The following is a 25295-nucleotide window of genomic DNA, read 5'->3' as shown; positions in this document are numbered from 1 at the left end:
CGATGTAGTTTGGAGATCGATGAAAGTCTCACCAGCGTTTCCTTAGGAAGGCATGTTCTTTATAGTTTTTTTACTTGGTTATTTAACGATGCTGTATCAACTATGAGGTTATTTAGCGTCGATGGAATTGGTGATAGCGAGATGGTATTTGGCGAGATAAAGCCGAGGATTCGCCATAGATTACCTGACATTTGCATTACGGTTGAGGAAAACCTAGGAAGAACCTGCCAAGGTAATCAGCCCAAGCTGAGATCGAACCTGAGTGCGACTCCGGATCGGCCGACTGAGCTACGCCGGTAGATTTTTTTTTCGTATATTTCCAGAGCACGAAATATCTCTATGAGATCTTGAAGCAAAATTTAAAGATCATCTCTTGTTCGTGTCAAAATTCAGCTCTTTTAGTCAACAGTTCTCCTCTCATATTTTAATTGGAACAATGTATTCGGACTTAGTGAATAAAATTCAACTTCACTTGTTTTCATCGTTGCCATATTTTCTGTCACTGAAGTAACGAATATATTCTTTAACACTAATTTATCGTATTATTCTCGCCTTACTTTCTGTCACATGAATAATGAATTGCAGTTTGTTGGTCAAAATTGAACTCTTATCTTGTCAAGATAAAATTATTCACAAGAATACTTTTCTATTCCAGCAATAATAATTTTTTTCATCACCCTCGCAATACGTTCCAACATAGGAGTAATGAACTCCAGTTTGTTGTTCAAAATTCAACTCTGCTCCTCATCATCCTGGCCTTAGTTTTCAGCAAAGAAATAACTAATTCCAGTTGTTCAAAATTCAACGCTACTTCTTATCATCCTCATTTTACTTTCCAGCACAGGAGTATTGAATTATTGGTTGTTCAAAATTCAACTCTGCTCCTCATTATCCTTGCCTTACTTTTCAGCACAGAAAAAATTAATTGCAGTTTGTTGTTCAAAATCAACTCTACTCCTTATCATCCTCATCTTACTTTCCAGCATAGGGGTAATGAATTCTAGGTTGTTCAAAATTCAACTCTTCCCGTCATCATCCTGGCCTTAATTTTCAGCACAGAAATAGTTAATTTCTGCCTGTTGGTCAAAATTCAACGCTACTCCTTATCATCCTGGTCTTACTTTTCAGCACAGGAGTAATGAATTATAGTTTGTTCAAAATTCAACTCTGCGCGTCATCATCCTGGACTTAATTTTCAGTAAAAAATTAATTACAGTTTGTTGTTCAAAATCCAACGTTACTTCTTAATTTCTTATCATCACCTTACCTTCCAGTATTGGAGCAGTGAATTGGACGGAGCTACGCAATAATAAACCAAACGACAATTTGAAAAAAAAGAAGAAGAAGAAGAAGAGATATTTGCAAAAATCTGTTGATGGCAGGCATTTTTAACTCGGAAAAAATCACGAATGAGGTACCTCAATTTTTCTGCTATTTATAAGGAAAGTATGAAAGTTATAGTACTTCTTGCATAAAATGTTTTATAAAAACAGGTTTATTTCAATGGCCAATATCTCGAAACAGGTTTTTGGCGCTTGGTCTCTTATTGCGTAACTCCGTCCAATTTCAGGTTGTTCAAAATTGAACTCTACTCGTCATCAGCCGTAGTTCTAGTTTTCTATTCGGACATAAGTGTGTAAACATATTAATTTTGTATAATATTTCTCTGACTATTTTATTTCTTTTCATATATCAGATAGAAAATGTGTGAAACATGGGCTACAATTTTTATTTAAATTATAATTTTTCTTTACAAGATTTTTTCTTGAAATGCCATTATCCTTGTTTTTGATGTAACTGTAGATATTCTAAATGGAAAAGAAACTTGAAATTAATACTTTTATTCGATAGAAAATCATGATCCATTATTTGTACGTCTATAATTAATATTTTATATATTCCGAAACTTCTTTATTAATATATTCAAATTTGTTCAGTCCAGTTATTATTATCACTGTCAATATTGTAGACTAAATATAAACACCGTCCGTTGTAGCGAGACTTATGCAAGCGTAATCAATCTGTAGGCTTCCCAATATTCTTGAACGAAGCAATAAAGCCAAGGGCACAAACACGCTGCTCAATTTACAATTATGCATTGGATAAATGCAGAGTATCGAATATCCGAATGGATAAACTATCATAAAGCATATGACGTGTTTAAACACACACATTACGAAATTTATTAATTAAATGTATTTAATTTCCATTAAATAAAATTATTATGCAGTGATCTGTGTTAAAATGAGATTATACTCGTTTGTTAGTCCAGTACGCTTTAATCCCTGTGTACACGAAATATATTTGTCTGTTGTGATAGAGTAGTTTATCCTCATGAATGTTACATTACGAATCTAATACTGTTCAAGTCCGTGACTTCATCACATTATCTGTACGAGCTTGAAATTAGCATTAAATTCTCAACTGGCGCATTCTACCTGTAAGTTTGTCACGCTAGTCGAGATTTAAAGTTACACATCGATTAACGACAGATTATTCACATAGTTTTTAATATGATTGTAATTTATATACGATATTGTGATGTACTTCCCTAAATTGCACTTATAATCACCAAATAACTAGAGTACGCCTGAAAACAGGTTTCGCTTAATACGGCGCAGCTCGAAAAAGCGACATGGGTAAGCTACAGCCCGCTCATTGGTATTCGAGCGCGCCAGTTTTCGGCAATTTCGCTACTTGTACATTATATTACAGAAGTAATTTATTCGCTTACCTTAAAATAAATACTGGAACTTCCGAAAATCCTTTCTAATGAAAATTTCACATCTTTTGAAAAGATTTCTAGACACACCCTGGACGACTGTTGTCTTATAAGGTTATAGTTTTAACAATTTCGTCGCTTTCGAAGTTGATGTCCGTTCAGTTAATTTTTAACGACTTCGTTGTAGACTGTTGTAACCTATAGGCCTATCTGTAGTCGTCATCAAGTTTGTCTTCATTTAGAACGCAATTTTATGCAGCTTTTTCTTGTTAAAAATGATCCGGTTTCTCTCAATTTTTTTCCACTAAATCTGGATTTTTGAATCAGATAATTCTCGAACGCCAGGATATTTCCATACAAATTAAATACGACACTTCTTATACGATTTCTTCGTAATTTATGTGTGTGTATATATATATATATATATATATATATATATATATATATATAGGTGTACGTATTATAAATGAAGATTCGCTTTTCTAATGTGTACTGAATTACCACGAATAAATCTGTACTGTCAGCTGTATACTAATATTCAAATCATATGAGCACATTGGGAATTAAATCAATGGCTTTCTCAAAGCACGCTATGAAATGTTTCATATAAAACAATTTTTTCTCGAAAAGGAAGTAAAAAAGGAAAAAAATTGTATTAAACTTTTTTGTTTGAAATATTTCAAAGAATAACCCCTGAAATTAATGACATTACTTACGATTCATCCTGTATATTTCCTTACGTAAAATTTATTGCTGTAAGATTTAATGTATTATATTGGCACCTGCTGTTAAGCCATTCTTAGCAGTACCACAAATTTTTTCTACGATAGTGCGTAAAGTTGCATTTTACTCACTGTTATCAATGCCTAAAGTGAGCCTTTAAAATACTAGTGCGTAAAAATGTGGGTAATCACTTTACGCAATGCTATCCATTTTACGCACTGTCAAAGAAAATGCAATATTCAATGTACAAACTTCATTCAGTAAGAAATAATGCATTATCTCTAACTTTCATGACGTAAATGTTACACTTAACACAAATAAGTAACAAATTTAATATTTATATTTACACTTTAGCCCGTATTATTCTGAAGTTACGTCTGTAGCACTCATTGCAACAAGATATACGAGGGAGAGTCAAAAAGTAACTTTAATAATTGTTTTATTAATTGAATATGTAGCTACAATAGTGGCAAAAAAACCGGACCGACCCTTGTAGCTGATACAAAATAATCCTGTGCTGTGTACTGTGTCAAACTGTGGCAATTTCAATATGGATAGTGAAGCCAGAGGTATGTACTGCTATTTAATGTAAAAATACGCAGTTATCTTTGCCGAATAGAGTATAAATGGAATATTGATGCCAGGTGAAAATAAAACTCTCAATGTTTCTTCGTAAGTTTGAGGCACTGAAGGAAACAAAAGGCAGTAAGAATCGAACAAATGCAATAAATTTCAATGTTACAAATAATTATACAAGATGGATGTGTTTTGTGACTAGTAAAATTTGAATCTGTGACTCTGAATTCAGCTACAAGGGTCGGTCAGGTTTTTTTGCCACTACTGTACAATAAGACTTCATCACTTTTCAACATAGTAGCCTGTAACAGGAACATTTGCATTGAACGTAGTGGGGACTATGTTGAAAAATGATGAAGTCTTTGTAGTCTTATTGCACATATTCAATTAATAAAACAATTATTAAGGTTACTTTTTGACTCTCCCTCATAGAACTCAAAATTTCTTGACCTCTTTGTTGATTATATGGCCAGTTTAGACGACCATGAAATCGTGGTCATGAATAAAATAGCCTGCAATTCCATGGATACTTATTTCTTAATGGTTCTGAGTTTAGACGGCCGTGAAATCGTGATTTTATAACCTTTCCAATTTCAAATATTTATTTAATGTAAATTTGTGCTTTCGTAGAAAAATATTGTATGTTAGAATATTCGTAAAGCTATCTTTTTGACATGGGTGTAAAGTTTGTGATAGGAGGCGAAGTTGAGTTTCACAAGCTTCACATTCGTGGCAAAAAAAGAACTTCTACGAATTTGTATAATAAATAACTATTATATTCAATAAATTTCTTTAACAATATATAGATAATTTAGGGGTTGGGTGTAAGAAAGGCACTTCTCTCAAATGCATGTTTTGAGAAAATTGATGTTGAAAATTTAAACCGTAATAATGTTACCTATGCACACCTTTACATTTTGGGTACTCCTGACCTCTATGATCACAGTATTGAACTACAACTTGGTGATCATATGCATAACAGATCAGAGAACACAATAAAGCTCTTTACTCAAAAAGGGCACATCCTCTAAAATGCCTTTCTTGCACCCAACCCCTCAATTAAGATTTAATATTCATTCTAAAATATGTGTTTGTACAGTATCTTTGACATATTGGCTGGTAACAGCCTAAACATAAAAAGAGAGAATTTGAAATATTAAAACCTGCTACAGAAACACCTTCGTTCACTGCAAACCACACTTGTACTAGAAGAGATTAAAATCTGGATCTCCAGAATGAGAATTTGACACTGTCCGTTGGGCTAGCACTACACCCTTTTACTAAAATTAAAGGTCTTTTGAAGCGGAGAGGGTGTGAAGTAGTTTGATAAACATTGAATCAGGTTTGATTGAGGTCGGCAGCAACGCTTGCGTGTTTACGTGGGGTTTATTGTGATACGGCAGGTCTGCAATGCAATATGCATCGTCCAATTTTGATGATAGGACACAATGGGCCCGTAATCAGCTCTAAGCCGGCGCCTCGGTCCTGCAGGTTGCCTAACAACCTGGGCGAGCGCTACCTGCTTTGAATTATGAAAGAGGATGTCGACATGACCGGACGACTGCATGTGGACACGTTAAACGATTTGCACTGGAATTCACTGTGCTTCCTGAAACGGTCAATCACAACACTTTATTTAATACCCAAAGGTCAAGGGAAAGTGACGAGAATATTGTATCAAGAACAGATTTAAATTTAGTGGTCTCCACTTATTCTGAGATACAAAAAACAATTATATATAATAAAAGTAATATAATACAGTTATATTAACACTTTTTAATGATTGAATAAAATTAATAAAATCGGTTAAAAACCATACATGTTTCGGAGAAGTGCTCCTCCATCTTCAGTGGTAGTACCATGACGCTGGTAAAGATGTTCGACCGCGTAACGTAGCTTAAGGAAGACTTCATAATAATCATATTACATTTCAGTCCTGTTTTTTTTTTTTCAATAATACGTAGAGGAAAGGATTTAGGGAGTTTTCTAATTTCCTTATACTTTAAAGTCCTTGAATTTTATTGTCTAATCGTGAAATAAGAAAAAAAAGCCTTGGTATATCTTTGTTTTATTACTTTCTTTAAAATCCAGTATCTTAAGAAAATTACATTAAAAATTAATACTTTAAATTCAAACTGACATTACAAATATACTACTTTAATTAGTATATATATATATATTTTTTTTTTTTTTTTCCAAAACTACAAGTGTTAATTCAGTGTTTCTAAAATGTATTCTACATATTTTACATTGTAATATCACATACATACCAATCTCTATAAGAATATCTTGATCCGAAAAATTATTTTCTTACCTCGAAATAATCCAATGGAGATCAGAGGATAATTGGCACACATTCACGATGCAGAAGGGAAGAGTTAACTGCAAATGAAAAGAAAAATATGCTAGATCTCTTTCGTATATAAGATCAATTGTTTAATTATGAGCTCAATTGTCCCTCAGTCTGTCAGCCACTTATTTTCAACAATCGATGAAATATAAATATTTATTATTATTATTATTATTATTATTATTATTATTATTATTATTATTATTATTATTATTTTAAAACCGTAATTTACACCAAACTGATCACATTTATTCAGAAATATTTTGTCTGCATTAAAAAATTATCCCGGTCAGATTCTGTGATCCATTTGTTAGATGGACCGCTGTGAGGTAAGATTTCTACGAGTAATTCTATTCTTTTAACTATTCTGAATCCACTGTTACTTCTTTATCTTCTATTACTATTTCGTAATCTCTGAATAACTTCCGTACTTGTAAAGGGATTTTACAGAAAAGTAACTAAGTATCATAATTTAATTTACATTGCGTGATATTTTTATCTGTAGTAATCTCAGACCTCGAGTGAATTTATTAGGACTATTTCGTGAATAAAATAAAAATGTAAATAATATAGCACTAAAATTCGCTTATAAAATGTTAACAATTGTATATTTATGAATGGATAACCTATTCAGATATTGTGAATTTGAAATAGATGAATATCGATTACTGCAATAAACAAATTGGATGTTATTCAGTAATGCCAATTGAGAAAATCAAAATACAGGTTTAATAATTTTAATTACATGTATTGCGCTTTTCTCTTGTTATTATAACAGAAATACATTTTCATTATCTTCTGAAATCATAATTTAATTTCAACATTTTGTAATATAATTACAAATAACCTGATTAATACATTAATTAAATGAACAGTTGTTATGAAGCAGTGTCATTTTCGTTAGATACAATGCACATGGAATTAGAAGATGAAGATGTAGATGTGGAAGTAGGATTTCACACTTTATTTAGTACAATGGATTCATGCTCGTCGAGTTACGGGAAACAGTTGGCGATACTGACTAAACAAAAGAACGATCATGCGGTAAATTGATAGTGATAAATCGAACTGCATCGAAAATTATCGCGATGTATGATTGTGATTGGCTGGAATTCAGAATTTCATTACACTTCATTGTCGAAAGTGGAATACGTCATATAAATGAAATAGTCTAAGTAATTTTCAGAATTTCGTTTAGAAACGTTTTTAGAATACATTGGAAAACTTCTGAGGTTGGTAACAATACAATTGGTTACATCTTCTTAAAATTTAGTATGCTAAAATCAACACAATTTTTTCTAGGATGAGAATACATTTAATAAAGAAAGTACTAAGTATGGAATACTTTCAATAAGTAATATTACATAATCATCATCATCATCATCATCACCATCACCATCACCATCACCATCTCCATCACCGCACAAGAAGGCAAATATTTAACATAATATAAAATATGTTTAGCTGATTTTGAAATTAAAAAATCTTATTTTCATATTGGGAAATATACATCTCTAAGCCTTTCATTTTCATGATCCTAAACGTTTGGTCTTCTATTACCTTAAAATAGTTTTGTCCATGAGTGTTCTTTCCTTATTTTTTAACTTTTTTAAAATGAAATTTAAAATTTTTAATACAACTTACTCTAATTGTAAGTTTACTGATTTATTTACGTTGTATGCAGCAACAAATAATTTATTAGCTTCGTTTCTATCTTCCCACTTTTTCATAAAATAAAATAGGCACAAAATACCGATATGTGAAACTGTTCAGTTTAGTGTAAATATTGGTTTTTGAAATAATGAAAATGTTTATATTTGATTGTTTGTTGTAAATAACCTCGTAGTTTTATATCGATGCTGAAACACATATATAGGTTGCTGAAAAAGTCTACAAAAAGCTATATTAATATCAATGCTGTGTATTAGAATGAATATTTTAACATGTACACCTCGATATAATAAGTTCAAAATTCACAGAAAAGATATACAGTGTAGAAGTGAAATAGCCTTGCAGATTTTCAGAGCGAATAGTTCATGTTTTGTGTAACAAAAAACTGTAATATCATATTGGTGGAAAGTTCATAGTTTTTTTTTTTCAGAAAAAAGTTTTTTCTCAAATGTTTAACAACCTCTTACTCGGTAATTATTGCGAGTAGCATCGTAATTTTTGTCCATATTGGTAGGAAATCTAATAAAGAATAATTTTATCCCTTTAACGTATTTCACGGTTTTCGTGGAAATTTAGTTTTAAAACCTCTAATTCAAGTCACTGTACGATGTCAGCAAGTGACAACGTCGAGGCAGGGAGCAGCTCAGCTACCGAGACCTACCGAGTCCTTTGACTTCTTACATCTGTGTCAGGAGTAGTGTGTGTTAGCGGCGATGTTGCCGGACTGCTAAAACTTCAATCTTAATTTTCTAATTAACCGTGCATTTAATCACGAAACGTAATATAGGTTTTTTATTTACCTAAGTCTACCCTATCGTTCGTTTTAATCTGCTAGGTTATTTCATTTCCACCTTGTACACAATATCATATGAAACTCATCTTAGTTTTTGTGACATTTGAATACATTTTAAATTTTTATAGGTTAAAATAAGTTCGTACGTAATTATATTGGACGTTCACTTACTTACCCTTTCCTATAAAATTAACTCCCTACGAAATTTAAAACATCATTTTTAATTCTAGACTGCACTTTATAGAGTTCCAGAAAAATTTCAACTACAAAGGTCTTTTTAAGTCAAAAGTTTTTACACTGAAATGCAAATTAAACCTCTTGGTATTCATTTTACATGGCGAAATTATGTCCAATGATTCTATAAACAGAATTGAATGGCAGCACAAAGTCCAAGTAGGGCCTACATTAATTAGACGACTATGAAGTAGTTTCACTATTATTACTCTCTTCTATTTGTAGACTTTCTAAAGAGATGGTTATTTAAAGAAAATGGGAGACAGATTTATGAATCATTATTCATGTCTGAACTTCTACTATACTTGTCAAGTAATGTCTCTAATTTATTAGAATTAAATTGAACACTTTAAATTGTAAGAATTTGTCGAAAATGTTTTAGCGCTCCAGAATCAAATAAAATTAAGTACAATTCAGAAAATGAAAGAAGTAAATAATGTGATTTTATCAGGATACAAGCTTAGATTTCTAAACTAAAACAATGCAACTCAGAACCAATGAGAGAGAGAAATAAATCGTCCGGCCTTAATTAAGGATGACCACGAGGATCCGAAATTAAGAGCAAATAAATATAATTAATTAAATATTAATATTGTTATTAAAATAAAATGTAATAATTAAGGACCATTGATTATCAATTATAAAATAAAATCTTAGAAGATGACCTTAAAATTATAGTTATAAATAAAAAAAATGTTATTTAAAATTAGCATATCCGTAATTAAGACCTCCTGAGTAGTATAAATGAAATTGTACAATCTACAGGGAATCTTTAAGAATTTGCGAGATTATTTTTTGAATTTCAAAAGATGGTATTGATAATTGTTTAAAAAAAATTATATTTAAATTTTGGTAAAGAACTCCGAGCACCAAAAAATAAACCTGTAAAATATTTTTTTCATATAGCAGAAGGACAGCGTTTCACACATACTAATTTTCATTATTGTACAAGATACAGTAATGGAGGGGAAAAAATGCTGAATATTTGCAAAATTTTACTGCTGTAACCTGTACCTAATACCTTAACACGTATAGTTAATTTTTTAATAGTTTTGACCTAATAAAATTAAAAAAAAACTTTAAAATAGAAATTATAAAAAATATTTCTAGTGAAGATATATAAATATTTTAAGTTATATTGTTCATATGAGATTCAGGAATAAATAAAAAAAGAATCACTTAGGAATATTGATATTTGTGGAAATTAACAGGGAAACGGCATTGCAATGCACAAAATGCAGCTGTCATCTTGAATTACTAATTATCCATAACGGTATAAATGTTATACTAAATCTGAAAGTAGTGTACAATTGTAGAAATGACGTATATTGTGCATATGAAATTTCAATGATACATATTTATTCATTGGTGAGGAAAACAAAAAAGAATTTCACCATATTTAATACTTAAAAGTACTTAAAGGTGTATGTCCCCCCTTACTATGTCATTTCTTACTATCTTAACCAAGTGCCGATGTAGGCCTATTCGCAAAGTTTCACCACATTTGTGTTCAATAGATTAAGAAATGAAATCTGAGAGTAAACTCTTGCAAGTCATAACGAGTGTGCTTCTGCGCAGAAGTTTGACCTGAATAGTTTGGTACCTGTAAAGTCATCTGTCTGACCGCATTTGTCTGCGAAATCAGATGAATTCTCCCGTGAGTGAGGTTCGGTAAGCCCGAATTACATAAGAAAGTTTAGCAGTGGCGCACTTCATTTGAAGCACGGGGCTCTCGAAGCTCTGCGAATAATATCCGGGGGCTTATCGACCCCCTACCCCTCATTAGCTCTCATCTCTCTGAATGGCCTGATACAATAGCGTCATGCTTCCAAATTCAAATCCCCTCTCTATGAGCAGCAACTATAATTGAGGGATTAATTATAAACAGAAATAGTTGAGGTTGATAGGATTTGCCGCACATCTTCCGTTCAGGTATGCTTTCCTCGAGAGAATTAATCCCAAAGCTGAGAGCACTCGTAACAACAAAGAACGTACTAAAGTTGCTCTAAATTTTACGGATTTCTTACAAACATTTTAACATAATTTACGTATGACTTTCCTTTGTTTTCCTCTGTTGTTGAGTGGTTTTCTTCTGTATTGTTGTATTGTATTTATTAACATTCCATGGTATTCATACATTGCTTACAGCTAGAATATGGAACAAGTCAAAAAACTTAACACTATTATAAAGTCTTAATTTATAGTCACAGTCTAGATGAAATATATACAGACGAGATTTACGATATAGTCTACTAGTACAACACAAAAGTTTTAGTATCAATTTCATGAAGTGTTATTGAATGTCATGAATTCACCTACAGAATAGAAGGCGTGAGAAATTAGGTACTTCTTTAATTTGGCCCTAAATAATTTTATGTTTTGAGTTTCATTGTTTACATCGATAGGGAGGCTATTAAAAATTTTTACTGCCATATAACGCACTCCTTTTTGATAACACGATAGACTTGCCGATGGACTATGAAAGTCATTTTTGACGTGTATTTATGCTATGAACTGTTGAATTAGTTACAAAATTTTCACGATTACACACGAGGAAGATTGTTAATGAAAATATATATACTGACAAGCCATGGGCATTATTTGTAGTTTTTTGAAAATAGTCCTACGCGATTCCCTATATTTGGCACCTACTATTATTCTAGTTACTCTTTTTTGTAATAGAAATATACTGTTACTATCTGTGGAATTTACCCAGAATATTATTCCAAAGCTCATTACCGAGTGGAAGTATGCAAAGTATATTGCTTTTAAGGTATTGATATTTACTATCTTTTGCATAGATCAAATAGCAAAACAAGCTGAATTTAGCTTGGGGGTAATTTCTTTAATATGATTTTTCCAATTTAACACATTATCGATTTTAAGACAAGAAATTTGGTTGTTGTTGTTTCTAATAGGGATCTATTGTTAATTATTGCGCTAGAAATTTGCGACGTTGAATTTGGACAGGATTTAAATTTAATTATGTTAGTTTTGTTACAATTTAATACAAATTTATTGACTGTGAACCAGTCACATATTTTGAAGAGAATTTCCTCTGTTGAAGATTAGAATGTGTTGGAGTTATTGGCTGTAATTACTATACTTGTGTCATCTGCAAATAATATGGGATGACCTACATCTTTTATTAGGGAGGCAAGATCATTTATAAACACTAGAAAAAGTAGGGGACCTAATATTGATCCTTGAGGAATTCCATTATTAATAGTTCCCCAGTTATATTAGAAGTTAGCGAGATCAAAACCGGTTGAGGACGATGAGTTTTAAGGAACATGAAATAAAAGACATTAAATTGTGGCCTCGTATCGTAGATGCACAAGTCATTAGACAATCCTGTTCTTGTTTTGTGAATCAGAATTGCATAAGAAAAACATTTCGATAGTTGCTCGCCTAGATCAAAGCTAATATCACCCAGTCACCATCCCAGTCTAATATCGTATTTCAATGGTAATGAATTCCGTTTGTTGAGATATTCCCAAAACTCAAATGGAATTTCTTATAAATCAAAACTATAGTAGAAGCGTCTAAGATGAAGTTAGTTGATATTATCTCAATATTTTAGTAATCAGCCAGCTATTCCGAAGTCAGAAATTATACAAAAATTATGGGTGTTATTTCTAAACTGACAAATGATTTGATAGAAATAGAATCGAAGGAATATGTTTTGCTAAGATAAATCGAATATCAAATTTGGTCAGAATTGATTAGTGCACATAGAAGCTATTAATGGAACTGAAATATACACAAAAGTTATTATTGAGTGGATCAAAATTGGTCACAATTCATTAGTACACTTTGAAGTTATTAGTGGGACTGAAAGATATATATACAGAAGTTATTAGTAAGTGGATCAAGATTGGTCAGAATTCATTAGTACATATTGAAGTTATTAGTGGGACTGAAAGATATACACAAAATTTATTAGTGAATGGATCAAAATTGGTAGGAATTCATTAGTACACATTGAAGTTATTAGTAGAACTGAAAGATATAGACAAAATTTATTAGTGAATGGATCAAAATTGGTAAGAATTAATTAGTACACATTGAAGTTATTAATGGCTCTGGAAATGTACACATGAGTTACTTTCGTTTAAAAGATTTGGTGAAAATTAGTTAATGCACATAGAAGTTATTAATGGGTCTGAAATGTTACGAGTTATTTCCGTATATCAGATTTGGCCAGAATTGGATAGTACACACAGAAGCTATTACTAGGACTTGGAAGAGTACACATAGGTGATTTTTTTATTATATCTTTTCTTTTCTTTCAATTTTTTTCTTTTGTCTTCATCTCTCACTTCTTTTTCAAAACAGCCAAAAATCTTACATATCCTCCTTCTTAATGAAAAATGTTGTCAGAACATAAGTATGAAAAACTGTTTGATGTTTTATGTAAACGTCGAGAAGAATAACTTCCCCTCTTGATCAGATTTTCATTCCATGTGAGGGAAATGTGTGCAAGTTGGGGGATATTCAATTGCTGTGTTGGTATTTAGGCCGGCGCAGCGGCGCGCCACACGAGCCATCAATCATACCAACCTCAGCCAGCGCGAGAGCTATTGTTGCGGCCACTATCCATCACGCCCGTAATCACCCCACGTCATGCCACCGGATAAACCTCTTTATGGTCTCGTTAACCGCCATTTCTGGTCCAATTTTACAATTTCCTTCTCATTGTTCACAAGTTTCCTTACGTTTGAACCTCTCCACTTACTTTTCACGCAATATTTACGATTTACAGCGTGAAAAAGTATATAATAGAAGCTATTTTGTAACTTAGGGGTGGATATGGTTGCTCTGGAGTCGTTTTTAACAAGTTCTGAAGCCTGTCAGCAGGATTGAAATGTTAACCAATTTTCTTTTGCTTTACGTTTCTATTTGGATGTAAAAGACATTCGACCTTCAGGTAGGCTACATTTATTGGTCTATTCATTCTTGGTAATTAATAAAATATACTACATACTTACAAATGACTTTTAAGGCACCCGCAGGGTCATTGCCGCCCTCAAATAAGCCCGTCATTGATCCCTACCCTGTGTAAGATTAATCCACTCTCTATCATCATATCCCACCTCCCTCAAATCCATTTTAGTATTATCCTCCCATCTACGTCTCAGCCTCCCCAAAGATCTATTTCCCTCCGGTCTCCCAACTAACACTCTATATGCATTTCTGGATTCGCCCATACGTGCTATATGCCCTGCCCATCTCAAACGTCTGGATTTAATGTTCCTAATTATGTCAGGTGAAGAATACAATGCGTGCAGTTCTGCGTTGTATAACTTTCTCCATTCTCCTGTAACTTCATCCCTCTTAACCCCAAATATTTTCCTAAGCACCTTATTCTCAAAAACCCTTAATCTCTGTTCCTCCCTCAAAGTAAGAGTCCAAGTTTCACAACCATACAGAACAACTGGTAATATAACTGTTTTATAAATTCTAACTTTCAGATTTTTCGACAGCAGATTAATGACAAAAGCTTCCCAACCGAATAATAACACGCATTTCCTATATTTATTCTGCGTTTAATTTCCTTCCGAGTGTCATTTATATTTGTTACTGTTGCTACAAGATATTTGAATTTTTCCGCCTCTTTGAAGGATAAATCTCCAATTTTTGTGTTTCGATTTCGTGCAATATTCTGGTCACGAGACATAATCATATACTTCGTATTTTCGAGATTTACTTCCAAAGCTATCGCTTTAGTTGCTTCAAGTAAAATTTCCGTGTTTTCCCTAATCGTTTGTGGATTTTCTATTAACAGAAAATATATACTACAACAGAGCAAATTCATATTTCTAACATCGTTCAGTTGCAACCTTTTCTAACTAGGCCTTATTTTAAGCATGAAAGTTCCCGTCTTCAGATACAACGGTTTTATTAAATGTGGGGAATGTAAGCAAGAGATAGGGTAGGTAAAACATTCATAATTAATTAATTTAGGATTGTTTATAAGATTAGCCAATTTTATCATCGGTTTTTCTTTTCATTTCTATTTTGGCAATTGATTACAGTTTTCCTTGGGACATTTTTATTGTTTGAATGAAGGAAATTGTACATCATCATCATTATCATAACCCTTCACGAATTACTCCTCTGTAGGCTAAACCTGTTTCGTTCATCCAAAACTTGTTTAGGAATCTGTCTAGTCTTCTGAGGCGTCTTTGTGGGTAAGAGATCATGATCCATTCTGGGGGCATGGTGTACAATCAGTGGTTTTGAAAAGAGCATAAGTCCGCAAGACCAAAGTTTTGGTAAACTAATGCCAAACACCACACAAAGCACTCCACTAATTTCTTCCTTAGTCCTTTTTCCAGAGGTCCGCAGAAGATGCTCCTTTTTCTTTTAAAAGTTCCTTTGCCATTGCCATTCTCCTTATAACTTCCTGGCAGCAACTCATGTTACTGCCTATATTTTCTTTCCGACAATCATGGTCTTCGTATTGTTTACATTTATCTTCATCCCATAGTGCTCACAGGTGTCATTTAGCTCCAGTAGCACATCCCTTTATACTCTCCTTTTCTGCTAACAACGCATATCAGCAAATCTTATGCACTTTATTCTTCTTCCTCCTACTATCATTAAAAATTAAATTATGTTTTATTTAACGACACTCGCTACTGTCGAGATTATATCAGCGTCGCCGGTGTGCCGGAATTTTGTCCCGCAGGAGTTCTTTTACATGCCACTAAATCTAGGGATATGAGCCTGTCGCATTTAAGCACACTTACTGTTGGTGACTCAGGAGAAGACGAGAGCGGACTGAGGAGGAAGGGATGTGAACAGATAACGTACGACAACACATGAAATATTTGTACTGCTGTAAGCGGAAACATTAGGTCTCCTTCTGTTCAACTTAGCTTTAATTTCCATACGCATTGTTACTCATGTTTCCTGTACGAGTAATAACCTGGCTACTGGGATGCTGATCTGAGCGATGTTTATAATAATCAACAGCGATAGTCAAGAAGGTCACATTCTTGCCGCTCGTCTTCTCCTGAATAACGGACAGTACATGTCATCGACCTGGGCCGGGATCGAACCCGCAACCTCGGGCACAGAAGGCCAGCGCTATACCGAGACTGTGCCACTCAGGGTGACTCCTCCTACTATCACACCTCCCATGTTCTGAAGACAGTTCTTCACTAAATTCATCGAGTAGATGTTGAACGGATAGGTGATAAGGGCCACTAATTTAATAAAACTTGAAATCAGTCATGGAGTTCACTTCGTATTTTGTTTTTGAGACAAATTAAGTTTAATTTGTCGTTGGTCCTGTCGACACAATGGAAGACATAAATTAGTTTCAGTGAAATAATGTTTAATGTATGTCATCGTTAGAATATGAAATTAAACATAAATATCGTGGCATTATTTCAGTAAGATCAGTTGTTTAAAATTAAGTCCTGCAGTACATGAATAAAAGCAATTTTGTTCATTTCTTTCTTTTAAACATCATAAAGTGTGCTCAGTGTACCAGCAGAACGCAGATAATGGAAACTCGTTTATGTCTTTCCCTGAATTGTATCTGGAGGAACAAATATTGCAGGACTGCCCGTAGCTTTTGAACACATTTTGTTTCTCTACGTCTGGATTTCACTTTAGCATGTCAGATTGAAGTTTTGCATGGTATTCAAGCTCATTGTCCGACAGTACTACATCTCCTCCCCTTTCCATCCTCCACTCTTTTGCTTTTCAATGTGTGTGGTCGTGGGGAATTATGGAAAGGCCAAAAACTCCTACTGAAAAGATGTATATAGTATTTCTTCAAAGTCTTCATTTGTAGAGACATCTCAAAAGTGAACATATAAAAAGGAATACATACTGTAGATTTATTTTGTGTGTGTATGAATGAAACGTACCCCACCTTTGAACGAAGTTCTACAATAAGATAAAATCAGACTCTGTAACAGGAAAAGAGTGACATAAAACCAGCTTTGGTACACGTGGAGAGTATTAAGAAAGGAATTGCCTTTTACGTTGTGACCCCGTATCATAGATGCTCCACCGTAGTGGCGTATCTAGTTATCTTCCTTTGGGTAGGCATTATAACCAGAGAATTAATGTTTTTCTTTCGTAGATGTACCAGGAATATTCATATCCACATTAATCATTTTTTTATCTGTATTTTAATATTAGAGACCAAATAAATAATGTTATGAAAAATGACAACATTATATGTTTAAAAAGAATTTATGACAACACAGTACTATTCACAACAAAAAATGTTATGAGATTTTTTTAAAAGTTATAAAGAAATAACAATATGAATAAAAGCATTGTACAAAATTTGTTTATGAAAATGTTAAAAACAACATACAAGTTAAAGTATTATGTTACATTCAAAATAAATTAAATCTATATTAATAATAAATCTGTAGCCGAAATTTTTCTGGTAATTTTCGATTTTCCAAAAATAATTGGTCCTAATATATATAATTAAAAGCCCTGAAACCGAAAATCGCTTTTTTGAAATTTTTGTTTGCATGTCTGTCTGTCTGTCTGGATGTTTGTTACCTTTTCACGCGATAATGGCTGAACGGATTTCGATGAAAATTGGAATATAAGTTAAGTTCGTTGTAACTTAGATTTTAGGCTACATCGCATTCAAAATACATTATTTAAAAGGGGGGGTTATAAGGGGGCCTGAATTAAATAAATCGAAATATCTCGCTTATTAATGATTTTTGTGAAAAATGTTACATAACAAACGTTTCTTTAAAAATAATTTGCGATAAGTTTTATTCCTTGAAAAAGTTTGATAGGACTGATATTTAATGAGATAAATTAGTTTTAAAATTAAAATAACTGCCATCTAAGGCCGTGTAATGAATTAAAAAACAAATGACTTCGTCTATAAGGCGCCTTGGACAACAACAATCGAAAGCTATGAAACATAGCATACAGAGAATGTTTCTGTGTTTGTATGAAGTAATATCGGAAGCTAAATTAACCGATTTGTATAATTAATTATTAATTCACCATTGGAAAGTGCAGTTTCTCTAGATGAACATAATGCTATAATGTTATTATAGTAACTTCTGAGTGAATCGAGGACAGGTAAGATTAAAATAGCTTCTTATGCACAGAAAAGTTGATAGGCTATTCTGTACATTAGTTTCCTGTATTTCCTAAAATAATTTTTATGACCGAATGAGTGGTCTCTGGATCAAAATGATCGCATTTTAATTTTTTAAATACAATTTAAATTAAGTAACATAATAAACGATATATCCTTCTATCAAACACGAATGTTCCCTGGATCAAATGTCCTCTTTTAATTATGTAATTACTTTATATTTATTTCTAATGGGTGCAGCGGAGCGCACGGGTACGGCTAGTTCTGAAATAACTTACAAAATAAACGAAGGAAGGAATATTATATTATATGTTTCTATAAAAATTGTAATTATATTTCTCTTTCGGTTTAAAATCGTGCTTGTGATGCGGAATTAATTTTTCTTCAATACTTCTGAATTCCAGGCCAAATTCCAATTAATTATATTGTTGTTACCATTAACATCATGAATTAGATCTGTTAACTATTCCGGTTAGAAACATCTACATATTTTCTTGTGAATGAAATGAATTATTGTAATTATGAAGTATATTATAAAATAATACAATTTCAAAACAACATGATTAATTCTTAAATTATAAAATAGTGTTATGATTAGAGCCAGGATTCGTATGCAAATTCATGTTTTTACTGTGATAGATTTATTGATATTAGTTCACAAAAGTACACTACTTAATAATTAAAAAAAAGATCTATATACAAAAGTAGTTAGACATAATAAATATACAGTTTTCTAAACTAATTAATTTATCGCAAATCTCAATAATTTATTGGTTCAAACTTGCACTTACGTCTAGTTTTAGTGCATGTTTAAACCAGTTATAATAACCATTAAAACTTTAAACATTATTTATCTTCTCCTTTTCACAATTTACTACCATAAATAATTTTTTATCAATTATGCTTTTCTTTTTACTTTAAACATCTCACTTTATTTTATAACTTTCCTATTTATGTTTAGTGATAGGTACACTTATGTATGTTAACTAATTATTCCGTGTCATCATACTGCATCCAGGTTAGCAGTTGTATTGTATTGTATTTATTAACATTCCATGGTATTCATACATTGCTTACAGCTAGAATATGGAACAAGTCAAAAACTTAATACTATTATAAAGTCTTAATTTTTAGTCACAGCCTAGAAGAAATATATACAGACGAGATTTACAATATAGTCTACTAGTACAACACAAAAGTTTTAGTATCAATTTCATGAAGTGTTATTGAATGTCATGAATTCACCTACAGAATAGAAGGCGTGAGAAATTAGGTACTTATTTAATTTGGCCCTAAATAATTTTATGTTTTGAGTTTCATTTTTCATATCGATAGGGAGACTATTACAAATTTTTACTGCCATATAACACATTCCTTTTTGATAGCACGATAGACTTGCCGATGGAGTATGAAAGTCATTTTTTTGACGTGTATTTATGCCATGAACAGTTGAAATGGTTACAAAGTTTTCACGATTACATACGAGGAAGAGTATTAATGAAAAGATATACTGACAAGCCATGGGCATTATTTGTAGTTTTTTTTTTAAATAGTCCTACACGATTCCCTAGATTTGGCATCTACTATTATTCTAATTACTCTTTTTTGTAATAGAAATATACTGTTACTATCTGTGGAATTTCCCCAGAATATTATTCCAAAACTCATTGCCGAGTGGAAGTATGCAAGGTATATTGCTTTTAAGGTATTGATATTTACTATGTTTTGCATAGATCTAATAGCAAAACAAGCTGAATTTAGTTTGGGGGTAATTTCTTTAATATGATTTTTCCAATTTAACACATGATCGATTTTTAAGCCAAGAAATTTGGTTGTTGTTTCTAATAGGGATCTGTTGTTAATTATTGCGCTAGAAATTTGCGACGTTGAATTCGGACAGGATTTAAATTGAATTATGTTAGTTTTGTTACAATTTAATACCAATTTATTGACTGAGAACCAGTCACATATTTTGAAGAGAATTTCCTCTTGATTGTTGACATATAGCTAGCACACTGCAATAGCTGAATCGGTATTTCTCAGTGAGTACAGTAGGTCAGTCTAAATTCCTGCTACATGCATGTCAGCAAGTTATTTGCTTATTTTATGTTTCTTTTTTTCTGGCAAGTTGAAAGTCACGCAAAAACATTGAACATGTTTTGGACATCTGTGATGAGTTGATGACGAGTATGCAAAGTTAAGTTTGTACATTTCAAGCGATCTTGCATGTAATAAGACTTTATCACATTTTTGTGATTTTGATGGTAAACCCCTAATTTGCATATTTTTTTAAAATTAATTATAAATTTTTTAGTTTTAGCACATATTTTTTTGCTTGACTGTAGTCGGTAGCTGGAAATTTCTTGCATATGGATGATAGCTATGAAAATCCAACCACTTCATGCTTTTGTTCTATTAAATTACTTCACACAAAGGCAGCATTCTTAAACATCACTATCTATCTGTCGCTACCACCCCCAAACCACCATTTCTCTGTATCACTGGCGCGCTAGCAGCCTGAATATCAAGTGCTTGATTTTGTTTTATTTTGTGTATGATTTTTGAGAGTGCGTTCATTTGTGATGCCTCCTGAAAAATGATTGAAAGTAGTAGAATCCCTAACAGAACACATTTCCCGCGCACAAAGTCCCATTGGTGGTGCAGTCAAAATAAAGCTGGACATGGTGTTATCAAAAACCGTGGTTCAGGTACTGTGTTCAAATTAAATAAGATGTTATGTCAAGAAAGTGTCGCTTGCTTGAACCTGTATTTTAAAAACCAATAATTTGTACACTAAATTTTTTTCTTCAATATATACATGGATGAAATAATACGCTTTTTGTGTGAAGAGTACAAATTAGGAATTGAAATTTCAAGTTCCATAAGACTAAACACAGTTCTTTTTGCGGGTGACCAAGTATTAGTTGCAAACTCCGAAGACAATTCACAGATGGGTATATTTAAACTAAATAAAATCATAGAAGAACATGGCATGAAGATTTCACCAGAAAAAACCAAAATAATGGCATTTGAAGGTACAAACCCAATCCGAAGCAAAATTGTTGTTGAAAATGTGATTTTAGAACAGATAAATTCCTTTTCATACTTAGGATGTAATATATCATACGAAGGAGAGAATGATGTAAGCAGAAAAATTAACAAATTCTTACAAATATTAGGACTGCTAAACCATAACCTAAAACCAAGTTTAGTACAGAAACATTCCAGAATAAAGCTATATAAAACCCTTGCACTACCAACTCTCCTCTATGGAAGCGAAATTTGGGTTCTGAAACAAAGAGATATCAGCAGATTAAGAGCAGCTGACATGAAATATCTGCGACGAACTGCAGGATACACACTTCTGGACCACAAGAGGAACGAGGATATACTGCAGGAACTCAACATGCAACCATTAGAAGAAAAAATTACAGAATACAGAAACAGATGGCTTGAACACATTTCTCGTATGGAAGCTGGCCGGACACCCCAAGAAATGCTAAAATACCACCCTCAAGGACTACGACCTGGACGTCCACAGAAACGTCTATTGGATCCTGTATAGCTGGAACCGAAGCAGGCCAACAATGGCCTAACTTCGTGCCTGAAATATGATGATGATGTTGATGATGATGATGATGAATTTTTTTCCAGTAACCTCAAGTGATGAACAATCCTTTTTAGCGTTAAAAAATTGTCTTATAGATAACAAATAAATGAGGGAAATTGAAAGTATCTGTTGAATCAGGATTAGACATCAAATGTAATGTAGTATGTGTATACAGTAGATATTTCACTTTGTAGTGGCAGCTCTCTTATGTCCTTTTTGCTGTGAAGTGTTTGTTGTTTCTCAGAATCGGTTGATATAAGGGTTCAGCAGGTCTAAGCATGGCGTATAATCTTGTGGCGAAAAAAGTTTATTTCCACCTGTCTTATTACACTAAAATACTGAGAAAGAATTGCTCGTCCACCTCTGCTTCGGCATGTGGGCGTGAGGCCAGCAGCCGTCTGGTCGTTCTTGGCCCTTCATGGGCTGTAGCACCATGGGTTTACTTCTACTGAGAAATAATATTTATCTTATGTGTAAACATGATTTTTATTACACATTATATCAGGCTATCTTTGCACATTTACGCTGGATGTGTCACTCAACCCAAAATCTACTCCCAAACAACGGACTGCCATCACAAAGTGACAGATCTGTATTTTTATTTATTTATCTAAACGATAACAGCTGCCTGTATTAACAGGCTGCCACAAAGACAGAGCATATTGTGCAATAGGCAATTGGACAAGAAATTATTGAATAATTAGGCCTACTAATCAATTATTTGAAGATCACTGTTTATTTATTTTTATTTATTTATTTAGCTAGCAAAGTGACTACAAATTAAATTTATAAAACAAATATGTTTCTAGCCACTACCGTAAGAGCCAGGCTCGTGTACGGTGTGGTCTTAGCCAATAATATAACATAAAATCTACAAAGACATTTTACTAAATACAGTGAGTAACTTAATTCAAACCGTTAAATAACACACAAGAGCAAAAAAAGAAGAAAAAGAGAGGAAAATACACATTTATATATATATATATATATATATATATATATATTAACAATCCGACAGAAGCCAGTGATATTCAATAAAAACATGAATATAGTTAACAGAAATAAAAATGTAAAAAATACACACATTTGTTAGTATTATATATCATGAATAATTTTATAAATTTCTTTTTCAAAAGGGGCAATTTTAAAATATTTCTAATTTATAAAATGGTTTGTAATTTTATTATAAAGTCTTGGGCCGAAACTAGCACCATGTTTAAGTGCTGCACTTGTATGACATTTAGACTCAATTAATGGGAAAGTAGACTTTTGTCTTCGAATACGATTTGATTTATGTTTTATTTGATTTCTGTGGTAGTAAGTTAGTAAACTATATTTATAAATTTCTTCAATACTTAATACTTTAAAATCTGTATAAATTAAATATGTTGGGTAATCCATATTTTTGGTTAGATAAATTTTTATTAATCTTCTGTGTAATAAAATTGATGGATTAAGTACAGATGATGCTAGTCCACCCCAATTTATTATACCATATTGTATTAATGATTGTACTAAAGCTAAAAATATTATTAAAAATGCCTCATTAGTGATAAAAATTCGAAGTATTATGAATTTATAAATTGTTTTTCTTATACTTGTACACATAAAATCAATTTGTTTATCCCAACGTAAATGCTGATCTATAATAATTCCTAAATATTTGACTTTTGTGGAAGGTCAGAGCTGCAACAATTTATCTGCCGTCCGAAAGTTAATTCGACTATCAGCGGGCGAGCTCCCACACCCTGGTTACGGAGACAGCGCTGTATCGGTGATTCGACTAACTGCAAGCTACGTTGTTCATTCGCCAAAACAAAATTAAGAAAGTAGATTATGAAACTGTTCGACTTCTTATCTTGCCTTTCACTAAGACTGACTGAGTCGTAATTTTGGTCGAGACTACCACGTATGCTTCGCGATCGCTTGTGCGGAATTGCAATGTTTCCGTTTTCGGGCAAAGATACTGTTTTCTCAAGCATGTAATATTGAGGCTGCATAAACCTATCGAGAGAAGTTTAGTAATTTGCAGTCTTTCAGAATCATAGACGAAAGCTCTTCTGAGAGTGTTACGTTTTTATATTTAGAAAAGAATAGCAAAAGTTTGAAAGAGGGAGGTGCTGAATTTTTGTTTAAACCGGAAGCCTTAGTGAACCTAATGGTGGTTTTCAAATTATAATTGAAGTTATAAATTGTAAATTCAATTCAATTCCTTTTGTGTATTTTTTTTAGCGTAAATACGTCAAGAGAAAGTCGAGTGATGGAATGACGTGACGGAATCAGGAAACACATAATATTGTCATATCTACCAATTATATGTCTATATTAAGTATAATTATTATTAATGCGACATTTTGAACTGTGAAGGTTATGTTATAATTGTGGACCGTTTTCCCAAAGCTCGCTTTCTGCAGAAATAAACAAAATGGAGTTTTGTTAAGAAAACGATATATATTTTGCTTTTAATGTGTATATGTACCAAATACTGTCTAAAAATGAAGCATTTAATATATAATTTTCAAATTATTTTTACATGAAATTTTGCAATCCTTTATTTGCATATCCTGAAAAATTACAATTTTATCGCATTGTTTCATTCGCATTCCTTCCGTCGGTATTCCTTGCTTGCGAGATCTATAGAGCGGAGAAAAATTCAATGTCGGATTGAATCCCTCTCAATCCGGCATTGGAATTTGAATCCGATGTGGCTTAGTGTATAAAGCATCATTACGTAGAGCTGAAAACCCAGGTTCGAACCCCAGTGCCAGAGAGAATTTTTCTTCGTTCTACCCATTCTTCACCATAGAGTAATGCAGAAATCCAGCACGGAAATATCATATGTACTCGGTACATCATAGTAATAATGATAAGCGTAAGTAATGAGTTCGTGATTCAAGATGGCACCTTGTTCCGTCGGACCCCGGCCACTTAATCACTCGTAATGAGTGCACCTCTGTACATAATGTTGGACATTGTGCCATTGTAAATATTCTGTGACGCAGTACATGAGGGTAGGCCACCAAAAGGGAACAGAGAGGTAGAATTTAAACTGAGAGGGATTCAATCCGACATCGGAATTTGAATCCGGTGTGGCTTAGTGAATAAAGCGCTGAAAACCCGGGTTCGAATCCCGTTGCCTGAGAGAATTTTTCTCCGTTTTACCCATTCTTCACCATATGGTAATGCAGAATTACTGCACGGAAGTATATTATGTACTTTGGTACACCATAGTAATTTAAATTCTCATGACTCAAAATTTATTTTTGCAAAATAATTTGACTGCAATTCCAAGATTGTGTTAGGCCTACATTAAATTCTTCAAATGGGTTTCAGGAATGTGAAATAAAGGACATGCAACCAGGTGTAGCCGAATAAAACTATTTTCACAAAACGAAGGTTATGAAACAATTATTCTTTTCGATATAGGAGATACCTAAAACAAGGGACTCCCATCAGTTCCTGAAGGGTGGAGATATACTCGTTTAATGTGCATTTCCCCCTGACAAATATAAC

General features: G+C 32.7%; 1 protein-coding gene across 1 annotated transcript in view; it reads right to left on the bottom strand.

Moving 5' to 3' along the window:
- The window catches only part of LOC138700421 (uncharacterized), a 928427-nt gene that overhangs the window by 352218 nt on the left and 550914 nt on the right, over positions 1 to 25295 (bottom strand). Inside the window, exon 5 of the mRNA XM_069827038.1 lies at positions 6336 to 6403. Within this exon, the coding sequence (XP_069683139.1) occupies positions 6357 to 6403 (47 nt within the window). The 3' untranslated portion in view covers positions 6336 to 6356. The remainder of the gene's footprint in view (positions 1 to 6335; positions 6404 to 25295) is intronic.

This window comes from Periplaneta americana, chromosome 5 (genome assembly GCF_040183065.1).
Source record: "Periplaneta americana isolate PAMFEO1 chromosome 5, P.americana_PAMFEO1_priV1, whole genome shotgun sequence".
Lineage (NCBI taxonomy): Eukaryota > Metazoa > Arthropoda > Insecta > Blattodea > Blattidae > Periplaneta > Periplaneta americana.
Note: the sequence above shows the minus strand (reverse complement) of the source record. Positions and strands in the feature narration are given on the sequence as shown.